The sequence below is a fragment of the Sander vitreus genome, chromosome 16 (genome assembly GCF_031162955.1).
Source record: "Sander vitreus isolate 19-12246 chromosome 16, sanVit1, whole genome shotgun sequence".
Classification (NCBI taxonomy): domain Eukaryota; kingdom Metazoa; phylum Chordata; class Actinopteri; order Perciformes; family Percidae; genus Sander; species Sander vitreus.
The window spans coordinates 14781791-14799378 of NC_135870.1; the positions used below are offsets into that span (position 1 = coordinate 14781791).

Consider the following 17588-nt stretch of genomic DNA (forward strand, 5'->3'; position numbering starts at 1 on the left):
AAAGTCTAGATAAATAATTCAAACTGCAGCCTGTTGTTCCTAAATGTGTGTCGTCACCAGCACTGTAGTCGCGGAAGTAGCCTGCGTAGTTTGCAGAGAGATGAGACCTGCCTGGCGACCGCAAACGGAAAACAAGTCTGGCGTACAAACACTCAGGTGGCGATGGATGATTCTGAGACATGACCCTCTGAGATCCGTTTCAATTCCAACAGTTTTGGCTAATTTCTGACGTGTCTCTGGTCCCGTTAAAATCGGACTGGTGGAAGATCTTTTCCCAGGTATGGGTGCGCTACAGTCCTTACCGGGTAAACCAGAATACGTTGATCTGGCGGAGAAGACGGGCTGTGAGTAGTCATCATTATTATTGTTTGCTTTGGCGTTGCTTTTTAAACACAGCAGTCAGACATGTAGGATGTGTGAAAAACAAAACCTGAGCTCACTACACCGGACATATTATTTGAATTGAGTCTCATTTTAATCCAGTCTTGTCTTAAAGGGGAATCTGACCATTTCAACGTCATAAGTAAAGATATGATCATTGTTTGCCTTTAATTACTCATGTCCAGCATCTCTAAGGAAAACCAGTAGTATGGTGCAGTAGTAATGAATAATTTACATTTACAATTACATTTACATTAAGTGTAACTTTACCCAGTCTACAAAGGGAAGTACAGTTAATAATAGATCAGACACTGTATTGAAAGCTAAACAAAACAATTTAACCCTTTAACACCTAGTGCTCATTCAGGCCGCCTGGACTTTTTTGCTTTTTTGACTGTAAAATTGTCAAACAATATGCAATCAGTGAGTGCTCTGGCCTCCTTTTCCAGGACTACCTAAACTTTCAATATCTGGCATTTATTTTATATTAGGCTACTACTATGTCATATGACTGTGTTACAACCATTTAAGAGAAGAGGATAGGCTATATCTAATGGATACGTGCCTGCAAGTTATGACTTTTTATATGCATCAATAGCTACTTTAATTCACCTGTAGCCTCTTATGATAGAGGTGAGTTTAGTAGCTGCAGGTGACAGACAACCGCAAACCAAAGTGTTTACATTAAATATGAATATTCAAATCTGCATGCCTTGAAAGCCTCTAGTAAAACTTGTGAAGGAATAAAGAGCTGTTACCATCAGATTCTCAACAAACTTACTTATTTAAATGTCAAAATGATTAATGTTTAATAGGTTTAAAGAGTTTTATGTTTACTTTGTGTCTCACTGTTTTGGCGGCATTTAGGCTATTTATGCATGCACACTTAAAGGTGCAATATGTAATACTAACAGCTAGTGTTTAAAATAGTTACTGCAGTACAAATTCAACCACATGGGTGGCAGTGAAGGTCAGGGGCCTCGACGGACCAGACCCGGGCAGCAGAGGCTGGCTCTGGGGACGTGGAATGTCACCTCTCTGTGGGGGAAGGAGCCGGAACTTGTGCGGGAGGTGGAGCGCTACCGGTTAGATCTGGTGGGGCTTACCTCTACGCACAGTCTTGGTTCTGGAACCATACTCCTGGATAGGGGTTGGACTCTTTTCTTCTCCGGAGTTGCCCAGGGTGTGAGGCGCCGGGCGGGTGTGGGGATACTCACAAGCCCTCGGCTGAGCGCCGCTACGTTGGAGTTTAACCCGGTGGACGAGAGGGTCGCCTCCCTACGACTGCGGGTTGTGGGGGGGAAAACTCTGACTGTTGTTTGTGCATATGCGCCAAACAAGAGTTCAGAGTATTCGGCCTTCTTGGAGGCCTTGAGTGGAGTCCTGCATGGGGCTCCAGTCGGGGGACTCCATAGTTCTGCTGGGGGGGACTTCAACGCGCACGTGGGTAATGATGGAGACACATGGAGGCGTGATTGGGAGGAACGGCCTCCCTGATCTAAACCAGAGTGGTTGTTTGTTGTTGGACTTCTGTGCTAGTCATGGAATGTCTATAACGAACACCATGTTCGAACATAGGGATGCTCATCAGTGTACTTGGTACCAGAGCACCCTAGGCCAAAGGTCAATGATCGATTTTATAATCGTTTCATCTGATCTGAGGCCATATGTTTTGGACACTCGGGTGAAGAGAGGGGCGGAGCTGTCAACCGATCACCATCTGGTGGTGAGTTGGGTCAGGGGGTGGGGGAAGACTCTGGACAGACCTGGTAAGCCCAAACCGGGTTAGTGTGGGTAAAGTGGGAACGTCTGGAGGAGGCCCCTGTCCGACAGACTTTCAGCTCACACCTCCGGCGGAGCTTTTCGTGCATCCCTGTGGAGGCTGGGGGCATTGAACCCGAGTGGACAATGTTCAAAGTTTCCATTGCTGAAGCTGCGGTGAGGAGCTGTGGTCTTAGGGTCTTGGGTGCCTCAAGGGGCGGTAACCCACGAACACCGTGGTGGACACCGGTGGTCAGGGAAGCCGTCCGACTGAAGAAGGAGTCTTTCCGGGATATGTTATCCCAGACGACTCCGGAGGCAGTTGCAAGGTACCGAAGGGCCCGAAGGGCTGCAGCCTCTGCCGTGAAAGAGGCAAAGCAGCGTGTGTGGGAGAAGTTCGGAGAAGACATGGAGAAGGACTTTCGGTCGGCACCAAGGTACTTCTGGAAAACCGTTCGCCACCTCAGGAGGGGGAAGCGGTGAACCATCCAAGCTGTGTACAGTAAGGATGGGGACGCTGTTGACCTCAACTGAGGAGGTAATAGAGGCGGTGGAAGGAGCACTTTGAGGAACTCCTAAATCCGACTAATACGCCCTCTATGGTAGAGGCAGAGCTGGAGGATGAGGGGGGATTGGCATCAATTTCCCTGGTGGAGGTTGCTGAGGGTAGTTAAACAACTCCACAGTGGCAAAGCCCCAGGAATTGATGAGATCCGTCCAGAAATGCTTAAAGCTCTGGGTGTGGAGGGGGTTGTCTTGGTTGACACGCCTCTTCAACATTGCGTGGAAGTCTGGGGACGGTGCCTAAGGAGTGGCAGACCGGGGTGGTGGTTCCCCTTTTTTAAAAGGGGGACCAGAGGGTGTGTGCCAATTACAGGGGTATCACACTTCTCAGCCTCCCCGGTAAAGTCTACTCCAAGGTGCTGGAAAGGAGGGTTCGGTCGATAGTCGAATCTCAGGTTGAAGAGGAACAATGCGGATTCCGTCCTGGTCGTGGAACAACGGACCAGATCTTTACTCTCGCAAGGATCCTGGAGGGAGCCTGGGAGTATGCCCAACCAGTCTACATGTGTTTTGTGGATCTGGAGAAGGCGTATGACCGGGTGCCCCGGGAGATACTGTGGGAGGTGCTGCGGGAGTACGGGGTGAGGGTCCCTTCTCAGGGCCATCCAATCTCTGTACGACCAAAGCGAGAGCTGTGTCCGGGTTCTCGGCAGTAAGTCGGACTCGTTTCAGGTGAGAGTTGGCCTCCGCCAGAGCTAAGCTTTGTCACCAATCCTGTTTGTAGTATTTATGGACAGGATATCGGCGTAGTCGGGGTGGAGAGGGGTTGCAGTTCGGTGGGCTGGGGATCTCATCGCTGCTTTTTGCAGATGATGTGGTCCTGATGGCATCATCGGCCTGTGACCTTCAGCACTCACTGGATCGGTTCGCAGCCGAGTGTGAAGCGGCTGGGATGAGGATCAGCACCTCTAAATCGGAGGCCATGGTTCTCAGCAGGAAACCGATGGAGTGCCTTCTCCAGGTAGGGAATGAGTCCTTACCCCAAGTGAAGGAGTTCAAGTACCTTGGGGGTCTTGTTCGCAGTGAGGGGACAATGGAGCGGGAGATTGGTCGGAGAATCGGCACAGCAGGTGCGGTATTACATTCAATTTATCGCACCGTTGTGACGAAAAGAGAGCTGAGCCAGAAGGCAAAGCTCTCAATCTACCGGTCAGTTTTTGTTCCTACCCTCACCTATGGTCATGAAGGCTGGGTCATGACCGAAAGAACAAGATCCAGGGTACAAGCGGCCGAAATGGGTTTCCTCAGGAGGGTAGCTGGCGTCTCCCTTAGAGATAGGGTGAGAAGCTCAGTTATCCGTGAGGAGCTCGGAGTAGAGCCGCTGCTCCTTTGCGTCGAAAGGAGCCAGTTGAGGTGGTTCGGGCATCTGGTAAGGATGCCCCCTGGGCGCCTCCCTAGGGAGGTGTTCCAGGCACGACCAGCTGGGAGGAGGCCTCGGGGGAGACCCAGGACTAGGTGGAGGGATTATATCTCTAACCTGGCCTGGGAACGCCTCGGGATCCCCCAGTCGGAGCTGGTTAATGTGGCCCGGGAAAGGGAAGTTTGGGGTCCCCTGCTGGAGCTGCTACCCCCGCGACCCGACCCCGGATAAGCGGATGAAGATGGATGGATGGATGGATGGTACAAATTCAAAATACTGCAGAGAGTCGTCTCCCCCACCCCCTCCTCCCCAGACTTGAAGTTCACGGAGGTTGCCGGGCTGAGACCGCAGCATCCACAGCAATGTTGCTAGACGCTTGTGTCATATAGCCAGACATTACTCCACAGCACAGCGGAGTAGCTAACGTTAGATGCTAGCTATATTGACAGTCATAAAAGCCCATGCTCACGCGAAGCTCTGTACCCAACTGACAGACACACTTTTTCGGCTTAGAATTACAGTAGGAACCGCTAAAAATCCCGCAACCTCGCTGTCCTGTTCATCACATCCCCAACCGGCACTGTCAGACACCGCCTACCAAGAGCCTGGGTCTGCCGAGGTTTCTTCCTAAAAGGGAGTTTTTCCTCGCCACTGTCGCATTAGCCACTGCTAATGCTTGCTCTTGGGGGAATTACTGGAATTGTTGGGGCTTTGTAAATTATAGAGTGTGGTCTAGACCTACTCTATCTGCAGTGTTGGGCAAGTTACTTCCAAAATGTAATACATTATTGATTACTAGTTACTGTCATTTGAGAGTAATTAGTTTTATTACAATATTACTGTCTCTGAATTGTAATGCGTTACAGTACTTTTGTGTTACTTTTGAGTTACTTTCACCAAAATAAAAGTGAAGTATGACTTGCAGGTAGCTTGTGAATTTCACCAAGGGCTCAACAAAGTCTCATCTTTATCCACTATATACATCATAATTCATTCATATTATTTTGTATTATTAATCTGAATCTGTAAAGTAACTAAAGCTATAAAACAAATAGTTAAGTAAAACATACAATAGCCTACTTGACTCTGAATTGTGGTGGACTAGAAGTAGCCTAATAAGTAGGAGAAAATGAAAATACTCAATTAAAAGCACCTTACAATTGAATCGAAGTAGCCTACGGGATAGTTACTTTCCACCGCTGATAAAATGTCATGATATTACATGTAGCAAGACTAAACATTAATTCCCGACATGTTGTTATCTGTCAGTTGCTCGGGCACATTGCTGTCAGCACTGACAGGACACAGATGTCCCTAGCCTACCGCTTCTGGGTCTGGCTCTGACCACGGGACAGCTTCAACGCAGCGTAAAAAACTCCTGAAAATAATGTCCATGTCGCAAACGTATCTGTCTCTGCAGTCATTTCAACCATTGAATCCAGCAACAGTAAATAACACTCACAGCCTTTTTTTCTGTGTCGAAATGTTTCGCGGTGTTGGTGAATTCTTAAAAAAACGAGCACTAAATGACGGGCTTAAAATGCGTTGTAACTTGCATTACTGAGATTGTAACGGGTATAATATTACTGTCATTTTATTAGTAATGCGTTATATTACTGCATTACAGCAAAAAGGAATACATTACTGTAATTGCGTTACTTTTGTAACGCGTAACTCCCATCACTGTCTATCTGTAAAGTGTCTCGAAATAACTCTTGTTATGAATTGATACTATAAATAAAATTGAATTGAATTGTCCTCTCCACACGCCAGACAGACACACTTCCTTGGCTTAGAATTACGATAGGAACCACTAAAAATACCACTACCTTGCCGTCCTTTTCCACCCGACTGAAATACATACTTTATTGGCTTAGAATTACGGCAACAATCTCTAAACACACTGCAAACTTCCCGATTTACAGCCCCCCTCTCTTGGCTTCAAATAACTCACCGTTGTCGGCTACGGCCGCTGAACAGGCTACACATTGTAAACAGCCGTGGCCTGCTTGCCTGGTCCTCCGGTAATGTTAGCAGTTAGCAGGGTTAGCATGGCGGCGTTAGCCAGGACCAGTCAGGATCACTTTACTGGCTGTGTCTCAATTGTTTTTGTGAGTAACCAACTTGGGTACTCTAGCTATATAATTCAATGTGAGTAGCTACACGAATGTTGAAATGACATAAAATGTCCCGTGTAGCTGGGATAAATTAGCCTGAAGCTAATGCACCCAGTAGGAGCGTTCGCCCCATGTTGGCTGAGTCCTGCAGGTTTGAATCCGACCTGCTGCCCTTTGCTGCGTATCATCTCTCTCTCTCCCTCCCCCTTTCATGTCTATCCATGGTCACTTCATAATAAATGGAAAAGCCCCCAAAAAATAATCTTTAAAAAAAGAAATTCCGTCACGGAACAGAAGTTTCAAAAGGAGAAAATACTGGCATTAGCATTGTTGTCAGAAAAGATAGTATTTCAGCTTAGCATGTTTCCTTAATATCTGATGACGTGTTGGGATCATTTTGGGTCCAACATATTGGACCTTTAACAAAATAACTTTTCTGTTTTCAGTTTCATTTGAGCAGATTGGGATCCTACATAACAGGTTCAAGCAGTTGAGCCACAATGAAGAAACTCTGCTGTAAGTTTTAAGATTTTTAGGTATTGTGTGTACAAGTGCAATGTCAATTTTTCAGTGACACCTACAGGTTTGTTATCATTTTAATTTAATTATTAAACCCAATCGGCCTGGCAGCTCACCAACCTTCTTCGCAAGTTGAAACCCTTGCCACACCTTAAAATCCTCTTTACACCCACAGGAGACATCACTTCAATGACATCCCAGATCTAGCATGTAATCCTATCCGTTTGCAGATCATAGAGGCCTTCTTTGACAGAAGGTACAGTGACAATGGTTAGAAAGTTGCCTGAACTTGTAATGTGGAGCGAGATAAGATTCAAGAATTTGCTTCATGTTATTGTCAGAACTGCACGATCTGTACGCTCATTTCTATATTTCTTTAGAAACTTTCGGCAGAATGGCGAGGGTACAGTTGAGGAGATCGGCTTTAAGGAGTTTCTGGTGGTTATGTCCCATTTCAAGCCCCCGTCACTGCACATGACACAGGAACAGCGTGAGAGCATCAGGAGGGACAAACTGAGATGTGTGTCTTCAAATCACGTGATCACATGCCTGACATTATCTGTGGCTGACACACAGCTGTTGAACTGATAGCTATGTTTATATGTATTTGTATTATTATTCTCTGCAGTTTTATTCAACATGCATGATGCAGACAACGACGGGACGATAACCCTTGAGGAATACAGACATGTAAGCCTCTGCTTACTTCTGTTGATAAAAACTCATGAAGTTTTAAACCTTTTAAATGAACTTAGGTCATCCTATAACCAGTGAAGATTACAACAATCTCTACTCATGGTCTGAAGACATCATCTAGGTTTATTATGTGGGTTTTACTGTTATCTGTGTCTGTTTTATCAGCATCATTGAAACATTTTAAGCTGTTAAGCTGAATTCTAAAAGGTAGGGCTGGGTGATATGATGAAATATATTGTCAAAGCAATATAAAAATGTCTATCATATATACTTTTCTATATTGTTTCCATCGCAATGTTAAACATTATGGCAATATTTACGCCATCTGGACGACTGATCCTTGCGTGTTATGTTCATTTTACACTAAAGTTCTTAATAAAATGAGAAAATACTCAGTTCTTTTCATTTGTCAAGTATTTAATTCACACAGGAGTATACAAAAATAGGCTTTACCATATGGTTATTTTATATTTAGTTATTGAATTACCAGAAAAAAATGCTCTATGGCGATATACATCTTTATCGAGATATGAAATGACCTATATCTTGTTGTTAACATCTGTCCAGGTGGTGGAGGAGCTGTTATCTTTCAGCGAGGCACTGGAGAAGGACACAGCCAAAAGCATTGCTGATGCAGCCATGTTGGAGGTGGCCAGTATTTCAATGGGCCACATGGTACGTGAGCTGTACTATAGCTCAAGATAACTTTAAGTTTGATTCAATGTTTGTCTGTAACTTCACTTTTCACATGCAGGAACCTGATGAATTCTATGAGGGAATCACATTTGAACATTTCCTCAAGGTTGGTACACAGAATACATACTATAATAAATATGTTTGTTACTTTCTTAGTTATTTACGATACTTTTAAAAGTGCATTGAAATATGTGAATATATTTGAAATTGATCATATTAAATGACATGGTTTAGAATTTTTGTTTTTTCCATTTAAATCAGCTACGAGGAACTTTCAGTTTGTTTTGATTCTTGCGGCCCCTTTGGACTAAAGCTGTAGTGTTTTTACCACACCTGCTGTCGTAAAGATTTTTTCTAGCTGTCACAAGCCAAAGCATTAGCAAGAATTTGTTGTAGCAACTAAGGTAATTACAAGAACTGCAAGCAGTTATCAGGCCCTCCAGGATTTTGCTGCCTTTTTTTAGATTATTGCGTCCCAAAATGCCTGATTTTGTGGGAGCTTTTGTATTTTTGTTGCAATGAAGTTGCAAGAGACAAAAAAAAGTTGTGATTTTTTTTTTGTTGGTATAATTCTTTAAAAATAAAAAGGAAACTTATTTCGGGGAGAATAAATAAAAAATAAAAATAAAAAAAATAAAAATACTCTGGGCTGACTTTTCCTAGTAACCTTACCAAAAAGGCTCAGGATGCTGCAAATGTTGGCTGGTGGACAAAAAACAATGTATTGAATGAATCAAATTTGACCATATCTGTCAGTGGCTTGTTGATCTTTACATTGTTAGTTAATTTCCTATTCTGGCCTGGGCTGGGACATACCTTCATACGGTTTGATAAAGTAACGTTACTTATTCGACTTTAACTTATCATTGCACTTACAATAACGAGTGTAGCTGTCCTCAATTTAGGTCATCCTGTACGTCTCATCTCCGTTTTTTCCTGCATCCACCGTGTGTGTTTGTGTGTGAGCGTGCATCAGTCGCGGGGGGAACTGAGCAGCAGCAGATAGCCGACAGGATTAAAACAGCAGCAGCTTTCAGCAACTTTAGAGTGAAAAATCGTTGCAGCATACATTGATGTCAGTCACATACTGACACAAAGTCTAGCACGTGGGACTGCTGCGATTGGTTGAAGTCACGGGAAACTCCAGTTATTGGTCAAATTTGCGGTAAAGTTGCGGTGATTGAATTGAATTGCGAGTCGCACCGAATTCACGATTGGTTGAATTTGCGTGAATTGTTGCGATCGTGACATCCTGGAGGGATTGAGTTATGAACGGGATCCAAGCCCTCGGCGCAAGTCGCACCCGATGGACCGCAGCGGCGATGCAAGTCGTTCATAATTCATGAAACCCGTAGTCTCGCTTGGCCAGACCATCCTCCACGCGCTGCGGAGGAGGGTCTATCTAGTCCACATAGCATTCCAGGATGGGAGAAAAATATGCTGTGGTTTATTGGCATTTCTTTAAACCAATTACAATCGTCATGGGCAGCGCTAATCTCCGCACGGAGCCGCTGCAAAATAGCCTCAGGAAGGAACTTGTTTTGGTGGAACGTGTACATTCAAGGTTGTTTTAGTCGTGCAAAAACTCAGATTGGACAGATAGTCTAGCCAACTGTCTGGATTTACCCTGCAGAGATCTGAGGAGCAGTTACCCATAGTCCTCATAAATCCACCGGAGTTTAAAATTCCAACACAAAGAAAGCGGAAGGTAACGGACATCGTCGAAAAGACATTCATCCGCCGGAATTTTCTGCAGCCCCAGAGCAATTTACACAAATACACAGGGACAAAAAGAAAATAGTAGGCTAACACAAACATGGATTGAAAAACAACTGGCCGCTAAATGGAAGGGGGACTTAATTTCATGTAGGCTACTGACGTACAAACACGTCTCGCATTTTAAAGTTTTTTTAAGAATTAATTAGACATACGTGTCTAGGAGGAAGAGGGTCAATTCAGGGTCAGTTTTGTATAATTTACAATCCCTTAATTGTCTCCAGCTGTTGAAAGCACAACCAAAGTTTATACTCTCCCTTTTAGCTTTTAGTTGTTCTTCGTACGTGACGACCCTGCCCCAGTGCCAACCATAACTACCACAGACAACTTCTAAAATGAAATTAAAATACAATTAGGCCTATATAAAGAAATCTCCTGCTACCTTTTACCTGGTTGACTCAAACACAGGTTTTTCTGGTGTTACACTGAAATCTGTGACCCATCAGAATGTTTGACTAAAGAGCTGGTCTATCTGCCATAAATCATTTTGTGACTTTGCGGGGGAAATCGGACTTGGGCAAAGGCATTAATAAAAATAATATATAAAAAAAAGCAATCTTTTCACTGTTAGTCTCGTTTGCTGTTACAGTTCTCTTATGATCATCAGATGGAAAATTAAACAGTTTCAGAAACATTTAAAAGTTCCTCGTAGCTACTTTAAAATAAAAATCGACCTTACCACTTTCAAGGACAGTGAAGTTATCAGCAATATACATTTTTAACAATGAAAAACTCTTCTTTTTTTAGTTGCTGAATGGCTTTGAGATTGAATCAAAAATGAACATTCGCTTTTTGAATATGGACACAACAACCTTGTGTAAGTGAAGTTGGTACACTAAACTCTGCAGTGACTTTGGAAAAACTGAAGATGCACAATTATGGTTTCACGATCTGTTGTTTCCAGTTGTGTGCTTGCATTGAATGATATACCTTACTCATGTTTGAATAACTATGCAAATTCAATGAAAACATGTTTTATGCAGATGTAGTAGAAGCAGTTTATTTGATTGTAAGCAATAATATGAAATAATCAGTCAAATAACAACCATCCTGTTAGTAGTTGGACAAAGCAATTATCAAATATCCATGTCTGGAGTAGCAGGCATTATGTCTCTATGCATGAAAATATTAATGCACGATGCATTAAACATGTCAATGCCATAAATCAATAACTCGTAATAATCAGGGATATAAATGTGTGACATAAAAATATCTGAATGTTTCTAATAATAGCAATACAATTATTTGAAATGCCTTTTATTCATATTGCAAATATGATACTTGGTGCATGCTCTGCACAACATTTGCACAATAAAACCCCATGAAACAGATCTGACTTCAGTTCAGGATGTGTATTTCTGATAAAAAAGGAAATGGGAGTGCTGCCATGCAAGATTAAATGCTTAAATGCATTAGTCCTTATTTGAGAAGGGCAGAGCGATTCCCCTTAGAACGATACTTTTAATTTTTCAAGTTAACTTAGTCATAGATATATTTTAATATAGTTTGTATTAAAAGTCTCTCAGGTATCATACAATCTTGAGAGACTGTCATGATTGATGGTGAAAAGTTTTGTCTAACTACCATTAAACCCTCTACTGTATTCCAACTTAATAATAATACGTGTGCACAAAGCATTTGTAGCCTCATGTCAGACGTTTGAATAACTATATCAGAATTTAAAATGTCAAGCTAAACTTCAACTTCAACTTTCAAGAGCAATTATCAGTCAACTATTACTCCAATCCTTTGGTGATGTGACCTTTGTGGTAAATATACAAATTTATTAGCAACAACTTCAAGAACAGTAATCTCAGTTGGTATAGTGTTTACAATGTATACCATAATGCAATGACCACAACATTTGATTCTGGCTAGGGACCTTTGTTGTCATCTCCCCTCTTTGTTCCCATGCTTCCCGTCAAGCTCATATGGTCACTATCAATAAAAAGGCTTTTTATCAATACCATGTCATCAGCTTTTGTTGTTATGCATACTAACTGTATACTAACTCTTCATTTATTTATATTTGCTGGTGCTTCAATGTATTCAGTCATGGGTGTATATTGCTCTCCACAGGTCAAAATATGGAAAGCATGTTAAATGATAATGAACCTGCACCTGATTATATTTCTACGTAATTTCTACATTTTTCAACATACTATACTATGACTTTTTCGACATACTATAGTCTCTTTTTTATCACTTTTTTGACATACTATACTATGCATTTATTTATTTTTTAATCACAAAAGAAACGTTATGATATAATGCTGATCCAGAATGCCGCATACGTGTACTGACAAGAACTAAGAAAAGAGATATTTCTCCTGTATTAGCTTTTCTGCATTGGCTTCCTGTAAAATCCAGAATCCTTCTCCTAACCTACAAAGCTCTTAATGGTCAGGCACCATCATATCTTAAAGAGCTCATAGTACCTTATTGTCCCACTAGAGCACTGCACTCCCAGAATGCACTTGTGGTTCCTAGAGTCTCTAAAGGTATAGTGGGAGCCTTTAGCTATCAGGCTCCTCTCCTGTGGAACCAGCCCCCAGTCTGGGTTCGGGAAGCAGACACCATCCCAACATATAAGAGTTAACTTAAAACTCTCCTCTTTGATAAAGCTTATAGTTAGGGAGTGAGGAGATGCTGCGTTCGCCTAGATTGGCGGGGGAGGGTGTATGCAGACACGGCACCCCTTCTCCCGCCTTGCAGTTTTCCTTGGATTAGGGTGGCACCTAAATCATGGTTGCAGCTGCCGCTGTGGTCCTGCTTGGTGCCCTGCTACGCCCTGAACTACTACAACTACTATTTCTAGTTACAGTTCCATTATCTTTATTGTTACTATAAATGCCACTGTTCATTGTACCCCCAACCGGCACCAGCAGACGCCCGCCCACCAAGACATAAGTGATAACCAATAAAACCCTTTAATATAGTGTAAGTGTATAGTGACATATTATACCATTACTTTTTTAAACATACTATGACTGTGGCTCAGGGCTTTGCATTGCTCCAGCAAGTACACACTGCAGATACAGAGCCATGTTCAATTCCCGGTCTGTGCTGGCCATTTTTTTTTTTGTGGAGTTTGCATGTTCTTCCAGACTTTCTTTGACATACTATACTATTACTTTTTTCCAAATACTCTGACTATTTTTAAGATACTATACTCCCCCCCTTTTTTTTTAGACATACTATACTGACTTTTTTTGATATTGCTTTTTATCACTTTTTTTCCAAATACTATGCTATCAGTGTTTTCAACATGAGCTATTTTGTGGCATGGTGGCTCAGTGCATAACAATGCTCCAACTAGCAGCAGAAAGAAGGCACTGCAGATTCTCACCCTTTGTTTGATCCCCAGTCTGGGCTTAGCCTTTTTTTGTGGAGTTTGCATGTTCTTCCAGACTTTCTTTGACATACTGAACTATTACTTTTTTTTGACATACTATGACTTTTTTAGAGATACTATACAATCACTTTTTTTTACCCGTTTGGACTAACTATACTAAATGTTTTCGATATCTTTTTGACATACTATGCTGTGACTGTTTTCAACATGAGTTATTTGGTGGCACAGTGGCTCGGAGGTTTGCATCCCCTCCAATGAGCACCAGCAAAGTCAACACTGCAGACTCTGACCAAGGTTTGATTCCCAGTCCGGGTAGGCTGTTTTTTTTATGGAGTTTGCATGTTCTTCCAGACTTTAGACATACTATACTGACTTTTTTCGATTTTCTTTTTTACTTTCCTTATCACTTTCTTTTCAACATACTATGCTATCAGTGTTTTCAACATGCACTATTTTGTGGCATGGTGACTCAGTGCATAACAATGCTCCAACTAGCAGCAGAAAGAAGGCACTGCAGACTCTCACCCTTGGTTTGATCCCCAGTCTGGGCTTAACCTTCTTTTGTGGAGTTTGCATGTTCTTCCAGACTTTCTTTGACCTACTATACTATTACTATTTTTGGCATACTATGCAATTACTTTTTTATAACTTTTTTCGACATACTATGCTATGACTGTTTTCAACATTAATTATGTGGTGGCACAGTGGCTCAGGGGATTGCATTGCACCAGCAAGTAGACTGCAGATTCTTTGACTTTATGACTTTTTTCGACATACTATGCTATGACTTTTTGTCCCTCTTTTCGACATACTATACTATGACTTTTTTCCACTTTTTTCAACATACTATTACTTTTTTTAATCACTTTTTCTTTTTTTCACAAAAGGAACGTTATAATTCTGAATAAATTCTGTAACCTTCAAATTAAGAACTACTATTGTCCACAGCATCTATCTTTCTTTATTACACTTTTCCTGACATGGAACTTTTAAAGTAACTCTCTAACACTCACCACCCTCATTATGTACCTGTCTGATTTGTGCGTGATGCTCCGCATGCTGTCCCGTACTCGCTGGTCTAAAGCGTTGTTGTAGGGCCTCACCTAAATAGAATTATTAGAATTAGAATTAAGTAACATACAGTATACTGTTTTTTTCACATCTCCAATATTTACTCAGGGTTTGTTACGTCTCTGATCACGCAACTGTTAGAAACATGCCAGGTTTTTTTTGGGTCGGGTAGAATTTATCTCTGTTGATCCCGTTTCTTTGTTTGCTGCTTTCATGGCTGTACTAACGTTACAGCTGTAGTGTGCTGGGTTTACGTTTTTACAGGTATATCTGGCAACTCGGCCTGGCTGTCAAACTGGGAAGTTGATAACAACACACAGGCCAAAACACAAACAGAAATTCCGCCATGGAATGGAAATTTCAAAAGGAGAAAATACTGGCATTAGCATTGTGGTCAGAAAAGATAGTAAGTGGGCCAAGGCTGTTTACAACGTGTAGCCTGTTCAGCGGCCATAGCCGACAACGGTGAGTTATTTTAAGCCAAGAGAGGAGGGCTGTACATAGGAAAGAGAGGACCATGAGTTTGCAGTGTGTTTAGCGATTGTTTCTGTAATTTTAAGCCAATAAAGTGTGTTCAGTCGGGTGGAGAGGATGGCAAGGTTGTTATTTTTAGCGGTTCCTACCATAATTCTAAGCTGAGGAAGTGTATCTGTCCGTCGGATGGCGAGGACCGCGAGGTTGTTGTGTTTTTAGCGTTTCCTACCGTAATTCTAAGGTGAAAAAGTGTGCCTGTCAGTTGGGTACAGAGCTCCGCGTGAGCACAGGCTTTTAAGACAATATGTATTTATGTCAATATAGCCAGCATCTAATATTAGCTACTTCGCTGTGCTGTGAAGTAATGTCTAGCTATAGTCTCAGCCTGGCAACCAACGTGAACTTCGAGTCTGGGGAGGGGGAGACGACACTCTCCAGCATTTTGAATTGTACTGCAGTAACTATTTTAGTTGTCAGTATTGTATATTGCACCTTTAACATAATAAACTATGACTTTTTATCTTTTTTTCAAACATATTATGCCATGACTGTTTTCAACAAGAGTTATTTGGTGGCACAGAGGCTCAGGGGTTTGCACTGCTTCAATTAGCACCAGCAAGTAGGCACTGCAGACACTGACCCAGTTTCAATTCCCAGTATGGACATGCCCTTTGTTATTGAGTTTGCTCATGTTCTTCCAGACTTTCTTGACATACTATGCTGTTACTTTTTTCGACTAACTATGACTATTTTTAACATACTATACGATGACTTTTTTTAAATCACTTTTTTGGACGTTCTATGCTATCACTTTTTTTAACCCCTTTTTAGACATACTATACTGACTTTTTTCAATATTTTTTCCCACATACTATTTTCAAAATGAGTTATTTGGTGGCATGCTGGCTCAGTGGATAACAATGCAACTTTGACTTCAACTAGCAGCAGAAAGTAGGCACTGCAGACTCTCACCCCTGGTTTGATTCCCAGTCTGGACTTGGTAGTGTTTTATTTTGAGTTTGCATGTTCTTCCAGACTTTCTCTGGCATCCTATAGTTTGACTTTTTTATGACTTTTTCGACATTCTATACTAGAAAAAGAGACTAAAAAAACTAAGCAGACTGCAGACAAAAAAAAAGAAGTAATGTGTTAATTCATTTTAATTTTAACTCAGCTTAAACATCTCAGAGGAGATGGAACCCACTGATGAAGGGCACGCTGATGTTTTTTTAACCTGGTCTCAAGAGATATATGTACCTCTGGCCACTTTTTTTCAGCACCACAAATATGTACAGTATACTGTCAGGTACATTCTTCCACAGTTTTACAAATGTAAAACAAATGTCCACTTGGGATTCTAAAGAGAAGAACTTGTTGCACACTATCCAAACATGACGGAATTATCCGGTAGAGTAGTAGAGTGAAGACCAGGCTTATATGAAGAGAGTGATGAGGTGAATGGATACAGGTGTGCCTCGTCAGCTGCCACAAACACAAAAAAAGCCACCGACAAAACCAGAACCAAACACAGGATCATAACACAACTGTAATGTGAAATGTAATGTATCCTGAAATAGGTTGCAGTGGACTTTGTGACGCTCAGCACGAATTTCAAACAAATGTACAGTATATCAATTAGAAGTAGCCTATCCTTCATGCCTGCACCATGTATTTTTTCTGTCAGTCGGGACTGTCCTTTACCTTGGAAACAGTAGTTTGACAAAATGTATACATTGTTTTGCTGTTGCAGAAGTCAAGACATTTTCATAGTGATGTGCTGATGACCATTGGTGGATCAATGGTTACAGCAACTACAACAGGTGCTGGGTTCAGTCTCCAGGCCTGTCCAATTCTGTTGGGGTTTGCATGTTTTCCCTGTGTTGGTGTTGAAATTGTGCAGGTTATTTTGTGTTTCTCCAAGTCAGAGAGTGTTTTACAGGGAAGACTTGTGACTAGTCCAAGTTGTCTTCATTTTCACAAATACTGTATCTGCTAGGGTGGTAAACTTTATATCTCTCTGTGGTCTTGTAAAGCATAAGCATAAGTGGTTAGTGAAAATGAATACCTACTGAAGAATGACTGTTGTCCTGAGGTACCCTCTGTTTTTGTGCTATAAATAAAGCAGAGTTATAACAGGGAACTTGATTCATGACCCAGAGTGAATCCCCCATCTACTTCCAGTTTCCTGAGAGCTTGTGATCTGAGGAAAGTTTAGTTAAGCATTACTTCATTCAAACAAATATATTTGGTATTTTATTTTATAAATATATAGGCTATAGATGACAAGTGTGTGTGCAGTGTCTGTTATTCATCTATTTAAAAAAGGGGTTTTCTGCAGAATTTCAACTTTTCTGTTTTACCCATCCCACCCTTCACACACTTGCGTCTCCATCTATATGAGGATACAAGAGTGCAAACAACACGTACAGTTCTCTGACCCACACACACCGTGTGACTGGCCAGACAGCCCGCCAGTTTCATGAAATCTTTCCTATCTAATACTGCCTTGTGTTGAACACATGCGTCATTCTGAGCTGATATCACACAGTCAGCGTCTCAGCAGCTTCCTGATTTTCTTTTAACCCCTCTGGATGGACTTATTCTGTGCACAACACAGCATATGATGCTTCCAGCAGAAATTATACTTTTTTGTTTTGCACAGACAATCTTTGTTTAAAGTAGAGAAACAGATATATTGTTACTCAAATTGAGTTTGGCGAATAAGAAGACACATGTAGTGCATGGAAATATGTGTTTAAGATTGTCCTTTTTTCAGTCACTTCCATGTTGCTAAAATTGATGCAACTCCACTCAGAAA

The 17588-nt window shown here is 41.8% G+C and overlaps 1 protein-coding gene across 1 annotated transcript; it reads left to right on the forward strand.

Moving 5' to 3' along the window:
• Nucleotides 1-57: 57 nt before the first annotated feature.
• On the forward strand, nucleotides 58-11836 carry tescb (tescalcin b). Its single transcript, XM_078271484.1, has 8 exons — nucleotides 58-344; nucleotides 6630-6699; nucleotides 6878-6958; nucleotides 7083-7222; nucleotides 7331-7392; nucleotides 7966-8073; nucleotides 8153-8200; nucleotides 10618-11836. The coding sequence occupies exons 1-8, from the start codon at nucleotides 281-283 to the stop codon at nucleotides 10693-10695; spliced, it is 651 nt and encodes a 216-aa protein (XP_078127610.1). The 5' UTR covers nucleotides 58-280; the 3' UTR covers nucleotides 10696-11836.
• The last annotated feature ends 5752 nt before the right edge of the window (nucleotides 11837-17588 follow it).

Bases quoted from the DNA above. Each gene is read 5' to 3' on its own strand.
- tescb (XM_078271484.1), top strand. From the start codon at position 281: ATGGGTGCGCTACAGTCCTTACCGGGTAAACCAGAATACGTTGATCTG. The intron at 7,223-7,330 runs GTGTGTCTTCAA...TATTCTCTGCAG, and splicing joins CAGGAGGGACAAACTGAGAT to TTTTATTCAACATGCATGAT. The intron at 7,393-7,965 runs GTAAGCCTCTGC...ACATCTGTCCAG, and splicing joins CCCTTGAGGAATACAGACAT to GTGGTGGAGGAGCTGTTATC.